The 14,203-nt window shown below is 31.7% G+C and overlaps 1 protein-coding gene across 2 annotated transcripts; it reads right to left on the reverse strand.

The window, feature by feature from the left end:
• Positions 1 to 529: 529 nt before the first annotated feature.
• On the reverse strand, positions 530 to 13,092 carry LOC143076481 (caspase-3-like). 2 transcript variants are annotated; one of them, XM_076252274.1, is made up of 9 exons: positions 12,891 to 13,092; positions 10,566 to 10,704; positions 9,287 to 9,467; positions 8,381 to 8,481; positions 6,669 to 6,839; positions 5,249 to 5,471; positions 4,359 to 4,523; positions 3,754 to 3,863; positions 530 to 1,153 (listed from the first exon to the last, which is right to left on the reverse strand). In XM_076252274.1, exons 2-9 carry the CDS (start codon positions 10,692 to 10,694, stop codon positions 1,010 to 1,012), a joined length of 1,224 nt encoding a protein of 407 aa, XP_076108389.1. In that variant the 5' UTR covers positions 10,695 to 10,704; positions 12,891 to 13,092; the 3' UTR covers positions 530 to 1,009. The 2 variants fall into 2 exon arrangements, with proteins under 2 accessions (XP_076108389.1, XP_076108390.1); XM_076252275.1 differs by lacking the exon at positions 12,891 to 13,092 and adding an exon at positions 11,338 to 11,356.
• Positions 13,093 to 14,203: the final 1,111 nt, after the last annotated feature.

Raw genomic sequence — 14,203 nt, forward strand, 5'->3', positions numbered from 1 at the left:
GTGAAATTATAAAATTGTTTTGTATAAACATTGAACGACATAATTTCTTCTTGTGTGACGTAAAAATTTTGTGGTATGGTAAATTTATGTATCCTTGTCTTTCATTTTTGCTAATATGTTGTGTAGATTGTTTTTGTGATTCTTTGTTACAAATGTCTGTGAGATTATGATGATAACACAATGTTGACAGCTGTACCCCTATTTTGACATGTTTACCGTTTATGTCTCCTTGTTTTGTTTAAACATCGTTGTCAATATGGAATTTTATACGACTGTCATACAAGTGAGAGGTATAGCTAGCTATAAAACCAGGTTTAATCCACCATTTTCTACATAAAATAATGCCTATACCAAGTCAGGAATATGACAGTTTTCATCCATTCGTTTGATGAGTTTGAGCTTTTGATTTTGCCATTTGATTAGTGACAAATAGTTTTGGATTTTCCTCGGAGTTAAGTATCATTGAGATTTTACTTTTTACATTATTTTGAAGGTAAATGTTGATAAAATGAAAGACAGATAACACTACAGTAAAATAATTTTAATAACATACTAGAAGTAAAAATTGAAAATAAAACTACAAGATCATTGAGTACTGTTTTTTCCAAAACATTTTAGACGTCAAGAAATTTCTATTTACAATTTTTGTCCCACACAACACACATTTGTGTTTTAGCTGGTAAAAGAGTTAATGAAGAAAAGATGCACATAACACAATTTCAATTCTCAATTTAATAATCATATAAAGATTTTGTCTGAACTTGATCAATTTGTATTTTCTGGATGAAATAAAAAAAATACTCAACTGGTCAGAACATTTTCATTACCATAACAGTACAAAGCTTTTATAATATTTTCGGATTACAATTCCCTCAGATCTTGATACCAAAAATACGCATGACTTATTGATACTTGGTATATAATATGTGGATATGTGTTACATTTACAAAAAATGCAAAATTTATTTTCATCAGTTTCTTTTAAAAGCCAAATTCATTGTTTACTTCATTCATTCCTTGAAAAACTGAGGAGAGTCTCCATAAACACCGGGAAAGAAGTAAAACTTCTTCCTCAGGTTTGATTTAACCTCCGATACAGTCAATTTCTGGTCATATCCAGCATCACCTTTTCCTTTTGCTACTAATCTGTTTACCTAAAAAAAACACTAATAATATAATTTTTTTTATATCAAATTAGTATTGTAAACATTTCTGAAGGATAGTTCTCAATGCCAAATAATGAAGAAAAAATATATCAAGACGATTTGCTATCTATTTCCGTAAGGCTGTGTGCAGTAATGGACTGTTAAATATGGACTAGGTAGTCTGATACAGAAAATGAATAAATAAACTCACCATAGATTCAAGGATTGAAATTTTTTATTTGCGTCAGACGCGCGTTTCGTCTATAAAAGACTCCTTAGTGACGCTAGAATTAAAAAAAAAAGCTAAAAAGGCCAAATTAAATACGTAGTTGAAGATCAAAAATTCCTGAAAGTTTTGCCAAATACAGCTTAAAAGAGTTTCGCTGATAATCTTATTATTCGAATCAAAATGCTGCTTTAATTAGCATGGCATTTTTTTTTTTGGGGGGGGGGGGGGGTATATATTTGAGCTTTTCCGATAAAGGTAAATCCGGATTAGCTTCTCATGCACATGGAATTCATAAAATGGTGTGTTCATTGTTTAACATCAAAACGGGAGTACAGTATTGATACATATATACAACAGAGGGGCAGATGATACAAAAGGGATAGTTGAAATCATAAGTCGAAAAGGAAGTGACAAGACAAAAGACAAAGAAAAAACAAAAGGCCACCATGAGAAGAAAGAATAAAATGTAAAACAAAACGTAACATAGGAACTAGGCAACACAAACCTCACCAACAACAACGTGGGAGTGATAGATGCTCATGAATGGATATCCTGATCCAAATGTGGCACCAGTCATTTTGTTTAAACCCGAGGATAAGTTTACTCGGTAGGTTCTCTTCGAAGAAAAGAGGACGGGATGGTGATTGTAATGCTTGAAAGATATTCCTCGCCATATGTGCAAGAGATCATTGATAATAATCATACCAACTAGTGAAATTTTAAAATCTTGTTTTGATAGTTTCATTATAAGCAATAACGATTTATCAAGGGAATCATGATAGGAAACGAAAGCTCAGACTATTGTTTATTCACAGCAATGGAAAGTTCACAATTGGGAAGCTTAAATCATTTCTTGTGTGGTAAATTTTTGTTCTTAACCGATTGACATTGTCAATTTCCGTAAGTTTGAAAAGTTCGATCTGCTTTATGTGTCCACCATTGTGAGCAAATTGCTTATTAAGTAAAAGAACGACACCTATATAGCAGAACGGGAAGTTAAAGGGTGTTTCCTTTTAAGTGCATTATACTGGAGATAACAGTAGTGAATTTGAAGGTTTTAAGGGAATAATATTTTGATTTAATTACTAAAATTGAGAATGAAAATGGGGAATGTGTCAAAGAGACTACTAGTTCATTTTTTTAGTTAAGTAAACGAAATGTCCAATCTTTTTTCATTTATATCATTTATTCAACTTAATACATTTTTCAGTGTAAAAAACGCGTGTTTCTTGAATAACCTGTATTAGTTTAAATTAAGAAAAAAGAGGCGGAAGGTACAAACTGATACTAAACTGAAACACAACTGACAACGCTATGGAGGAAAAACAACATACAACAAAAGACAAACAATCTATAAAACAATACATAGAAAACTAAAAACAGTTTGACATGGAAACAAAATTACTGAGAGAGGGGACATCTTATGCACATTGTAATATGTATCAGAATACATTTATTATTATTGAGTTATGATTTAAAGCACTAAATATGAAACGAACTATGTCAACAAAGAAACATAAAATGGCTTGTAGACACTACATAGAAAAGGCATATAAGCAAAAATGAAAGACAATTAGCATATCACAATAACGCAATGGCGGGATGTATAAATACCGATTCACGCCAAAAGAATATTACCAAAATTTAACATACTAAACAGTAAAGGTTAAAAATATAGAATGACAAATAAAAGGACACTATAACACGTAATTAAGATGGTAAACAACGTCAGAACCTAAAATCGACACTTCAAGACCATCATGTATTATTTGTGAAGTTGCCACGGAATATTTGTTAACAATATCTTGGTATCTTTAATTAACTCTTTTTACAAAACGAGAAATTTTTTACATTACCTTGTTTCGTCGATTTTCTTGTGAGACTCTGGTAAAAGCACACTACATAAAACTCGGCAGTGTAAAAAATATATTACTAACGAAATTTAACTATATTCCATTGAAACTTGCGACGTCAATTTCTTTCTACGGTCTTTGGATATATCAAGTTTTTTCAAATGCTTTATGTTTCTCAACATGGATGAGAACTTATATACTATTCAGAACAATTGGATATGCCTTTATTTGCCATATTTAGTCAAGTTGCTTTATGTCCTAACTTATTTATTAACACTTACTTCGTTCATTCAATTTATAGTATATAGAAGAGGGAAACGTAATGGGATATTTACCATTACAACAATCCACCAAAAGACCAAAGTTCACAGATATAAGGTAATTCGGGTCATCATGCAGTTTCCTTTGCCAAAAATCATATTGGTGTCGCTTAGTTTTACCAAGATTGAACTTAAATCATATGCGAATTTTCCAAAGTACCCTGTTTCAAAGTACACTTATTTGAGAGACACGTTAAATATACTAACTCTTATAAGTAGATGTTGCAGCTCTTCACGTTTGGCATGGTATTTGAACGTCCAAACAACAGCGTTTAAAAACCAGGATCCACTTTCAATATTCCTGTAGGCGGATGTTCCTGACAAAACATTAGTGTAAAAGACATAATTTTATGCAGTCTTAAACATAACAGGAAACGATTACAAATCATAGCTATAGTGTGTGGGTTGTATAAGTTGCTTCACGGTAAATGAACTGACCATCGGTTTACTTTACTTACGTTTTAATGAACCATTGTATTGAAAGCTTTTGTTATAAGTAATTTACCATTCATGTTTTTGAAGTTCTAGTTGCAGTTATACTTATCATAATTATTTTACAATGGCTCTGATGAATTCGATATTGTTTAACGTGATTAGATCGCTTAAAGAAATTAGGTCGACGTTAAGTTATCTATGGTTGAATTTAAATTTTTCGCTGTGTTGAAGACCCATTGATGACTTTCGGCTTTTTTCTGCTCTTCGGTCGGATTGTTGTCTTTGACACATTCTCCATTTCCATTCTCAATTGTATTTATTTAAATAATTGATATTGCAAAGCTCCTATTATTTTCGTTTTATGTGTTCTAACTTACCTTCTGGTGTTGCATACACAATAAAAAAATCTGCTGAAGGGTGTTTTATTTGTGTTGGCTTTTCCTCCTGAAACGTTTCTGAATCTAGTTCATCACAAGATTTAGGCTGGATTTTCTGATTTTCCACTTTCACGCAAAGTTCTGCTATTTTGTCCTGATCGCTTACTTGAAATGAAATTGAATTAAAAAATGATTCAAACATATATAACAGTAACCAACAAGATAACCCGGTAAAGTTGCAAAAACAATTAAAAATACAGAACTTCAAGGTGAGTTAAAAAAGGAATACTGCACATACCTATATATTATTTGAATATTCCTTTTTATTAAATGTTTCAAACCCCAAAATTATTACGATAATTATTTGTTAAAGTGGTGAAATCACAAACCCGTCCTCTTCATCGCAAAAGTGACAACAGTAATCAATGCGATGAGTTATGAGTTACACCATGGTTAAAACATTTAAAGCGGGGCCAGGTCATTCTTCTACACTTTCAATCATTCTTTTGATGTAAAAATCTCATACATTTTGCAATACGTTGTTCTCGTCTTTGGCAACAAAAATGTCTGACGCAATAGATACATTTTATATGTCAAACGTTAACACGAGACATTTGTTAAATTTTTGAAGGCTTCGGAATTGAAAAGAAATTGTCAAAGAGGACTAGAAACATGCCTATTTTGTTCATACTGAAATATTAGTATAGATTTTTGAATTCATGGTAATGGATTTCCTTACTTACAATCAAACGCGACTATCCATATCCAGCTTCCAGAGTTTGTCCAGGCATATTAAAACCCTTTGCCAATTGATATTTATAAATTCTAAATAGATATATACATAATTTCTAAAATTAATAATCTTTCGCATTTGTTTGTTATCGTTTTACCTCCTCGACAAGCTTGCACAAATACCAATCTTGGTTTGTCATCTAAACCTAGGCAATGTTCTGAATCAAAAACGTCTGTGAGATCGGATAACTTAATTGTTTTGCGGTCGCTTCCGTATATGTAACCGCTTGTCCCATGACTCATAACGATCAGAACTATACATTCAATTGCCTTCCAGTTCTCTATTTTATTTCTTTCTTTAATTAGAAATTCGAACATTTCCTACAATAATATTAAAAAAAACACTTAAAGATATAGGAAGATGTGGTGTGAGTGCCAATGAGACAACTCTCCATCCACTTACAAATTTATATCAATGAAAATCCTTGTCAAATATCTGAAAAACATCATCAATTAAAACAAAAATTTCTAAAGTTGTCTGTATAAATCCCACAATATATCACTAATATATTTTTTTCTTTGAGGTCAACAATTTTACATTGGATAGACACAAAACAAATTATATTTCACCATTCTAATTTTTAAAAATCAAATCGATGGACGATACTGATTGCATGCATATGTATATGCATTACGTAATTAGTTGGAATAATGTATTAGAAGTTAGAAATAGAAGATGGTAAAACATTTTTTGGATCAATTATAATTTTATTTTTTTTACTGTGGAGAGCTACCTGAGAATACATATCGTATGGGTCAACCAATTTGTAAGGTGAACGTAAATTCTGCTCTAGTTACCTTTTTCGGTTATATAAGTTTCTCAATTTTGTTTTATGCTTCGATCTTTAAACATTGTTTCTCGATCATAACACCGAAAAAACATTATCAGTACATGGTGCAGTAACTTTTATACCGTTTCTGCTATAACTATCCGTGTATTCTTAAAAGTTAAAACACTACAATAAACATAGTTATCATATGTTTAGTAGTAAATACAGTAGTTTTGCATATTTGATAAATAGCCTGCTGTTTAATCCATATCGCGCAACTTTGATGCGCACTCTTTATCACATACCCTTTATCACACCCCTACCCTTTATCGCATACCCTTTATCACACCCCTACTTTTTTTTTTTTTTTTTTTACATAAAGTCAGTTGTTTTTTTTTTTTTTGCTTAAGAAAATTTTTCCTCAAAATAGGTCCAATAGAACGGTCATTCACCCTCGACCAATATCATCCCTCGGGCCCTTGGGCTGATATTGGTGTCTCGGGTTGATACGACACATGATACGGATTTTGCCATGTATTATTCTCTACGTACTACGTTTCATGATAACATGACTACAACATAAATTGCTTTGAACCAAAACTTTACACTGGCACGAGAAAAATATAATAACAGACGGGTTTTCTGAATGGTAAAAGATCCCTTTTGTAATATTCGGAGGATCTCAAAGAATATTTTAAATGATTACGTATTGTCCATATGACAAAGATAATTAACTTAATAGCCTCACCTTTGCTGGTGTATCAGTCTTTGTTACAACTTCAAAATGCAACTGTTGGAATAAATCTGTCAGATTTGTTACATCGACATCTGACCCTTCTCTTTCCCATGATGTTTTTGAAAATTTATTATTCATAATAAAGACCTTTCCTCGTTTTTCTCCACAAAGTCTGTAGACATCCTATAGAACAATGTTTTCCAAAATTAATTTGATGCATCAAATAAACAGTTCACCCTTTTATATAGCAACTCGCGTATCAACGTATTCATATACTATTATATCGTCCTTGATATATCGAGGATAATAATTTATTTATCAAGAGCTATCTAAATTCAGTAAAGTGAATAACGAAAAACTATGATAACGTTTTATCGCACATACATGTGTGTCAGAAATAAGCTATATCAAGTAATATCGAGATTAACGTTTTGCTTCATTGTTTAATTATTACATATAAATAATTGGTAGCGTTTGAACACAAACTGTAGGTCTAAGCAGCAAAGTTGATATTGTCTCAGGTTAACATTTCCTGACAGAATTAGAATCTTATTTTTTTTATTCTCAAAGTGAGGTGACAAATACTAAAAGGAAATTCTAAAACATGAACAAACAACGCCATGCAAAAAAGGGAAAAAAACAAAAGACAAACAACAGTACACAAAACAAAGAGTAGAAAGCTAAAAACTAGCCATGTAAATTGCATGCGTCCGACGCGCTTTTCCCGATTGAACTTCACCAGGAGCTTCCAACCATTGAAAGCAATTATCCGCATAGATGTAAAATCAGATAGACGTAATAGGAGTATTATGACGAAAAAGAACATATAAGGTCAACTTTGCATTAGGAATTAGAATACTTTATGAAATCAAGGAGATAAGGTATTGATGACAAAGCGACAACTATCCAACAGTGTTTTACTTATTAAAATATTTCTAATTTATCATAGAGGACTTCTAAAAATGTATATTATGAATTTTTCGAAAAACTAAGGATTTTCTTACCCCCAGGAGTAGATTACCTTAACCGTATTTGGCACAACTTATTGGAATTTTGGGTCCTCAATGCTCTTCAACTTTGTATTTGTTTGGCTTTTTAACTGTTTTGATCTGAGCGTCACTGATGAGTCTTTTGTAGACGAAACGCGCGTCTGACGTATTATATTATAATCCTTGTACTTTTGATAACTTTATAATCATATCAGTACAAAAAAACACTGATAACTGAGCTGATGATACCTAGTCGAACACATTTAGTGCTAGTAAATAAAAATTCCACTTGGAAAATTTTGTATGTCCTAAGCGGTTTTCTGGATATGTCTTTATCATGAACGCTTAATCCTAAATATTTGTTAGAAGTGATAAAAAAACAAGAATAAAAGTTAGGAGCTATATGAGATAACTTCCCATCAGCTTGATATCGACCCAGTAATTCAGTTACTGAGAACATTTTGAAATAAGAAATCACCAGTACAAAAAACAAAAGTGATGTTTCGCAGTTCAAATTATTTTCTTCTTCAATCTACCCATTTTGTATTAGAGATGCTAAAAGACAAACTGCGATATAAATAGATGAATCAACGCTTGAAATGTTAAATGATACGATAAAAAAAATAATTTCAACATACAATCGTTTGGCATATTATATCAAAGCTACCTATATCAATCGGGGGGTAATAAAAATTGATGGTAGGAAAGGTAACAAAAGTGCAATTAATTGTATACTTCTCTGTTATAATCGTGCAATAGAGGACTTTTTAGGTCTTTTATTTTGAAAACTCTATGCTCCTCCATGGTTGTTTGTTCAGGTTTCTCGGGTGGCCATGCTGAAAAAACAAGAAGTGAACTATATCAATAACATCACAATATCAATGCTTCTGTCTTGATTGTTTACTACTGCAGATTTTATCTTTTTGAGTAACATTAATTTCGTGGATTGCGGAGACCTTGAATTTTCGTGGATATGTAATTTCGTGGTTCTACCAAAGTCTGGATACACCTTTATAGAAATTTGTATTTCGTTGAACATTTTAATTCGTGGTTCACACATAAACCCGTGAAACACACGAAAGTTGGTATCCAACGAATAATAACGAGTCCACAGTATCAATTATAAACAAATCGTGGTCTAAGTAAAATATTATATATATATATATGGATCTAGAGATTTTCAAGAAATAAAAGTATAAAAAAAAACATTACTCTAAGGTAAGTTCAAAAAAGGAATTGCCATAAACAAATAATCCACTATATTAACCTAAAAGAAATGGTTAACAACTGTACTATTCCTGAAATTCCTCTGTCATTAATGTAATACTAGTAGCTAGATAGTTAAAATTAAAAAAAAGTGTATGAGCTTCATGTACTTTACCTTTCTTTGTAGTATTATCTGATTTTTTTTTATCTAGAATTTTAATGGATAGAGTGAATCACTATACACCAACACATTTGAATAAAATAAGATATGCCCGAGAGGTGAAGTTGAATTCGTCCTTTCCAAAATTTTACGGACGACATCACGAGTTGGTGAAATATAGGTCCTACAAATGACCTTCTTTGATAAAAACTGTAGCATCAGTTTCGATACGTTAAACTGTAACAATAGTCCAAATCTATACTTATTATGTGTACCTTTTGGGTCATTGAAATTCTCTTTCTGTTCTATAATCTTAGCATAGGGGAGTAACAAATCTGCCAAATGATCATTCCCAGTTTCTTGGAAAGCATTGTAAAGACTTTTAACACTACGTTGACCTCGCCTGTGAAGAGTATCAAGTATCATTCTGTTCTTCTTTTCTGTCTCAGGTTCTTGCTACCAAAAACAATATGATTAAAAAACAGTAAGAAGAAAGCTATCAAACCCACTCATTTGTATTATACTTTTATTACTTAATTCTGAATTCGTTATTCAATTTATCGCCCCTATTCCTTGAAACTGGATATGAATCAAATCCAGAACTGAAATACATAGTATAAATTCCAGTCAAAAACTCATTTGATATAAAAGACAAATAACCATCGTCGGAATTAAACCAAACATATTTTCGTCCGTATTACTCCTGTAAACAAGCTTAAATAAAGGCTACAGTAGTATACTGTTTTTCGAAAGTCGTAAATCGATTGAGAGAAAACAAATCAGAGTTACAAACTAGAACTGAGGTAAACATATCAATTATAAGAGGGAAACAACAAAACAACAGAAACACTGAAGTGCAACAAACAAACAAACGAAAATGCAACACACACAGAAACGAACTATATATAAGATAACTAGTTATCAAAGGTACCAGGATTATAATTAAGTACGCCAGACGCGCGTTTCGTCTACATAAGACTCATCAGTGATGCTCATATCAAAATATTTATAAAGCCAAACAAGTACAAAGTTGAAGAGCATTTATAACAACTGCCATTTTTTTAATTGGTACAGGAAATTTTAAGAAAAAATGGTTGGTTGAACCTGGTTTTGCGGCTAGCCAAACCCCGCGCTTTTATGGCAATGTTTAATATAACACTAAAATGACAATATAACATGACAGGAATACAGTACAAATAAGTGCAAGAACATTAAGGACAAAGAAATACACAAATAAAAGTAACCAGGTCACTTCAAATTTTCAAAATACTTCATTGGAAACTAAATAAAAAAAAGAATTGTCCTTTGAAACATCGAAGATATAAGTTTATGACTCAAAACATAAGTTCTGCAATAAAATGCATAGTTAATTTCCGACATATTCAAGGGAATACACCTTTAATACCAAACATCAGACGAATGACAGGAATCTGGGCTAATTGATTAGCTACCTTTATCTCCTCTTATATCAACAGGTGTGAACTTTAAATCATGATGCAAGCCGGTGGTTTCATAGAATATGCAAAATAAAATTTTGGTTACGAAAAATCTTACTTGTACTGCATCTCTCATTTCCTCTGTAAATACTCTATCGCTAAAAAGAGAGTCAGCCACATTGTTTGGATTGGCTAAGTTCTTCGTAATCTGTACTCTATTTTTCGTAAAAGCCTTTTTCCAGTCCATTATTGATCGACTGGAATGAAATAAAAGGTAAACGGATTTTTGTCATTGCACTTCATTAGTAGAATATAAACTGGTATCCGATCATAGGTGTTATAAACATTTATGTGCGTCTTATTTTGTTTTGTTGCTTCGACAAAAACTGCATAAAATTACCAAATGTGGAAAGTAAAAATGAGTTTATGGAGATCTTTTCAATAAAAGTGAAGGATTCTTAATTAAATACACACAAGCAATATTATACTGGTCAATTTAAACAGATAGAATTTATAAACTTGTTTTTTGATAGTAACTACGATGTTGAGGGTTGGTTGATTGTAAGCAAAAAGTGGAAGTCATACAACTGGGGTTCTAGTATCCTTACATTGATGTTACTATGTATATCAAATCAACTGAATTTTCAATTTGTGGGAATAAAAGAAGGTGGTTCTAGTGATCTTTGATAAAATCACTGTTTATTTTCAGTCTATTTATTGAAAAATATTCACATTTACATGACTGTACTATAAACTTCACATGCGTAAATAAATTTATTTGTAAAAGGATGACGGAGACGTAATATATCGATTCACGGGGACATTGTTCAACTCTTATTTATCCATTTGTTTGACAACGTTTTGAGAAGGTGGTCCAGAAGGAAACTTACAAGTAGTTAATATATATCTTTCATTTTGTTATAATCTCCATTATTCAATGCCACTGCAGTTGGAGTTTTAATTCCCCGAGGGTATCATCAGCACAGTTGTCAGAACTTCTGTATTGACTTAACTGCTCACAAAACGTTGAATTTCTGAAATACTAAGGCTTTTCTACCTCAGGATTAGATTAAATAAGCTGTATTTGGCAAACCTTTTAGGAATTTTTGGTCGTCAATGGTCTTCAATTTCGTACTTTATTTTGTCTTGTTAACTTTTTTTTTTAGCGTCACTGGTGAGTCTTTTGTAGACGCAACGTGCGTCTGGCGCAAAAATAAAATGGCAATCCTGGTATTTATGATGAGTTTATTCATATCGATGAATATGGACTACATCTATTTAGTATTTGGTAACCATAAACGATACAAAATGATTTTTGAGCTGAATGAGTGTTAAGATTATGGATAAATGCATGATGACTGCTTGTTCCAAGATTGTGAATGAAAAGACAAAATGGCTTCGTTATATCTTTGTTAAGTGGATATCATTATTTTATCTGCAACCCTCCTCAATCCCTTATTACAACTGAATGCAACTTTCTCGCAATCTTCACATTAATATGTGCACCTCCTATTTTGAGTTTGGGTCAAAATGATAAATACAGTTTCCTTCAGCAAAACCATGTGCATTAAATACGCATGTCAAATCCCTCTTTAAAACCCTAAATTAAATTTGAGGAATTTTATTTGAAATTCCATCATATAATGCCATTCTATGCCTCTTTTATTGGAACGGATGCAGGGCATATAAGTTTCTATGAATTATCCATAAATTTATCTCCATAAGGGAGTCTAGGTAACCCTGAACCTACCACTTTAATCTGGCCTTTCACGCGACAGAAATTAACCAATTTTAACTTTCTAGGGTCGAATACGATACTGAAAAAATAGATTTGCTTGTTCATTGATGTTACCATGGTTACAGATGCATGTTGATCTATGTGTCATCTATTTGTCATTCTTGTGATTCATATGTTATGTAGTTGACTGTTTTATTGACCATAACCCCAAACCCTATCTAAATATTTAAACCTTGTAGAGTCCTCTCCGTGTTGCCGTGTTACATGTACATGTAGTATGCGTGGGATGAAATACCATTTCTATTTTAATGTATCTGATTCTTGGAAAATGTAGATAAGAAAGAGGACATAATATAAATAAATAGCAAAATTTATTTCGAATTTAATGTTAAGAACAATGTCCATAATAGTACCCTACCTCTACCCACCAAAAATAAAAAAGAAAAAGAAAAAACATATTATAATGATTTAATGTGAAACTGTATTTATTAAAAATCGGAATGATTGGACGTATTTTTTTCCATTAAGTAAACAAAAAGATACCGGAAAAGAATTAACTTTTCGTTCTTTCCTATCAACATTTTGATAATAAAAAAATGAAATAAAATGCGGGACCTTCTCTCTATATGAATAAATGCAGAAGCAGTGCTCATATTTTTGTTTATATATATATATTATTGGACAGATCAATAAACATATACTTACATTGTGTACACCTACGCAATTAACTTCCTCATTCAGTCATGGAGAAATCTATTTTATCCGTATTTAGGTCATTGTCTATGATCAAGGATTGTGTCAGGTCAATTTGTTCAATAAAGAAGAACAGAATGACAAAACAAATGCCTGAATTTTATTTATGTATATCTCAAAACTACTAGACTCTTTTTCCTCTTCTTTTTGTGTATGGTGTTATTTTGTTGAGTAAGATATTTCCCATGTTTCCGGTTGTTATAAACATGATAAAAATATGTATTATTTTAAAGTTTAAAGTTTAACTTGAAAAATTTATGTGGTAGATTTTTACGTAATCTTGTTTTTGGTTTTCTCTATTGCCTTTACATTTGACCTAAATAGAGCCAAACAAAGGATGCATTTGCGAGGCCCCTCATGGGGGGGGGGGGGGTCCTACTAATCACATAATCACCATTTTTTTGCCAATATAATCACATAATCATTAAATATTTGCTTATCTTTAGTAATCAAATAATCATAAACTAAAAATACAGTCCTAGGTAATCAAATAATCATGAAATATTTGGCTTAATAATCAAATAATCATTAAAAAAACGGCCAAGTAATCACATAATCAAAAAACCCATGAGGGCCCTCATTTGCGTTATACTGTAGCCTTCATTGACACATATTGAGGTGTTTAATTATTCCCACTACAGTATTATATTTACATGTTCAGTGTCAGATTAATCAAATAAGGGTTCAACAAAAAATGGTTTTATACTATTCGTATGACTTGCATGTTAAACTTGGTGGTATTGAGTCTAAAATTGCGATTATAAAATATGTTGCACAACAATTAAGTTGAGAACAGGATAAACTATATAAATGTATCCCAAGCAACAGAAATGCCTTGTGAATTAAAGCCGAAAACAGCTTTATTCTCTTCAAATTATATGAATATGACGGAAGGATGAGGATTCTAATTGGGACAGTGTCTTCTTCCAAGTGACGAGTTATTAAGTAGATTCATTATACTACATAACCATCCCTCGTCCTCCCCACACAATATTATCCTTGTCACTTTAAAACAAATCTTTCCTATACAATCAAATTGATAAATAAGCCGCTGAATCTGTAGATGTTATATCCCCTATTCCACCCATTTACCTTCAAATCAGACAATAAGAAAATTCAGTTCATTTAAGATTTGTATCATTCATGTCTTTGGAATACACAGAAATTCTAGGGGTTTTGACGTCCCCACTTATATTAACCTCCGCGCTCTTATCTTAATAGATATTAAAAAGTGCAAAAAAAAAATCACAAAAATACTGAAGTCT

This window comes from Mytilus galloprovincialis, chromosome 5 (assembly GCF_965363235.1).
Source record: "Mytilus galloprovincialis chromosome 5, xbMytGall1.hap1.1, whole genome shotgun sequence".
Classification (NCBI taxonomy): domain Eukaryota; kingdom Metazoa; phylum Mollusca; class Bivalvia; order Mytilida; family Mytilidae; genus Mytilus; species Mytilus galloprovincialis.